Source organism: Corvus brachyrhynchos, unplaced genomic scaffold, assembly GCF_000691975.1.
Source record: "Corvus brachyrhynchos isolate BGI_N302 unplaced genomic scaffold, ASM69197v1 scaffold83, whole genome shotgun sequence".
Taxonomy (NCBI): Eukaryota; Metazoa; Chordata; class Aves; order Passeriformes; family Corvidae; genus Corvus; species Corvus brachyrhynchos.
This window is the reverse complement of record NW_008238464.1, coordinates 8,070,729-8,072,298: the sequence shown is the minus strand read 5'-3', so window position 1 is coordinate 8,072,298 and position 1,570 is coordinate 8,070,729. Positions and strand designations below refer to the sequence as shown.

At 41.1% G+C, this 1,570-nt stretch overlaps 1 protein-coding gene across 1 annotated transcript in view; it reads left to right on the top strand.

Annotated features, from left to right (window-relative positions):
* Positions 1 to 1,356: 1,356 nt before the first annotated feature.
* Positions 1,357 to 1,570, top strand: part of NAXD (NAD(P)HX dehydratase) — a 50,721-nt gene continuing 50,507 nt past the window's right edge. Inside the window, exon 1 of the mRNA XM_008635872.2 lies at positions 1,357 to 1,569. Within this exon, the coding sequence (XP_008634094.2) occupies positions 1,357 to 1,569 (213 nt within the window). The remainder of the gene's footprint in view (position 1,570) is intronic.

Here is a 1,570-nt window from a genome sequence, read left to right as displayed (position 1 = left end):
ATTTTAGAAAATGAAAAGCACATAAAACTGGGAAAAAAGGAAGAACTTGGCAGCCTCCGGGTAGGACATATGGCAAAATCTACTGTGAGACCATGGGGATCTTATCTGAAAACTAAGAATGTGGAGTTTTATGCTTCCAAGATGGTTGTAATTGTGAGTGATTTACTTCATGGTCATTAAGCATGTCTTGGATAAACGGTGATTTATGACAACACAGAAATCTGAAATATTTTCAACTGTGAAAAATACATATCTTGCTCTCCAGAAATAGTTGTACAATAGCCAGAAATATCCTCGTTAGTGTAATTAAAAGACTGATTATATATTTTAGGCTCCTGTGGGCATTCCTCAAAGAACAGTTGAATGTACTTCCCACTCATCTCCTCCTTTCACTTAGGATTCTAGATTTGCAGGAAAGTTTTATGTCTTTTACTCTAAACTTAAAATTCAAAATTTGTACATAAGTTCTGACAAAAAGCAGACACTAGTGACATTTTTCAGCTACCACCTTAATACTGTGCAAAAGGACTAAAAGCCTTGCATTTATTCTGCATTCTCTGAGGACTTCAAGAACTGAGTGAGTTACAAACATTTTATTTGCTCAAAAAATATCCATATATTCAATGAAAAGTCTTAACACTGAGGTCAGCCAGCTGAGCATTGGTGCAGTACAGGGACCCCTCCTGTCCTGTACCTGTTCTCTCTGAATCAATTTCGGCACAACTGTGTGATGGAAGAAGATGCAGAGTCACATCTAGAGGCCCAAGAGCAGGAAGGAGATTGTCACTATTCTAGCCTACAGGATGATGTACTTGTTAAAGACTGAACTCCACAAGTAATTACCCATGACATTTATGTAGCTTCCAGTACAATTTCATTGTATTACAATACGGTATGGTAAGAGCACTCTAGCAAAACTTTAACTGTCCCAAATACAAAAATGTATGGACTTTTCTTACCACTGAAAAAATGCAAGCTAAATTATCATAACGTTACTGTAGATAGCAATTCTTTTCAGCATCTCAAGAATTTCTGTGATTATCTTCACATTCCTAAAAAAATATTTCGGGTCTCTGGGTTAAAAATTGAAATATCTGCATGCAGCTCACTAGACAAATATTGAACAAGTCATTGTATTTCCAAATTCTAGTGAAACAAAACAAGACAGGCTGACACGGGCAACAGAGTGAAGCATGATAGGAACACCACTGCTGTCAGAGCCAGCACCTTTTGGGAGAAGGAGGCCAACTCAGCCAACATTTTCTAAGCCTCACACACACAAAAAAGGAAGACTACACACAGAAAGCTAAGCAGAAAATGTCAGGCCTGCCAGGGAGTAAAGTTTCCAAGTCTGCAATGACGTTAAAGAAGCGTAACTTTCGGAACAGCCATGTGTACCGGGACGTGGCGTGCCGCCTGGCCGAGCTGGGCTTCGAGCGCACCCCCGAGCAGTGCCGCATCCGCATCAAGGGCCTCAAGCGGCAGTACTACCAGGCCCGGGACGGGCTGAAGAAGAACGGGCACGCCCGCAAGATATGCAAGTACTACGACGAGATGGACCGGATCCTGA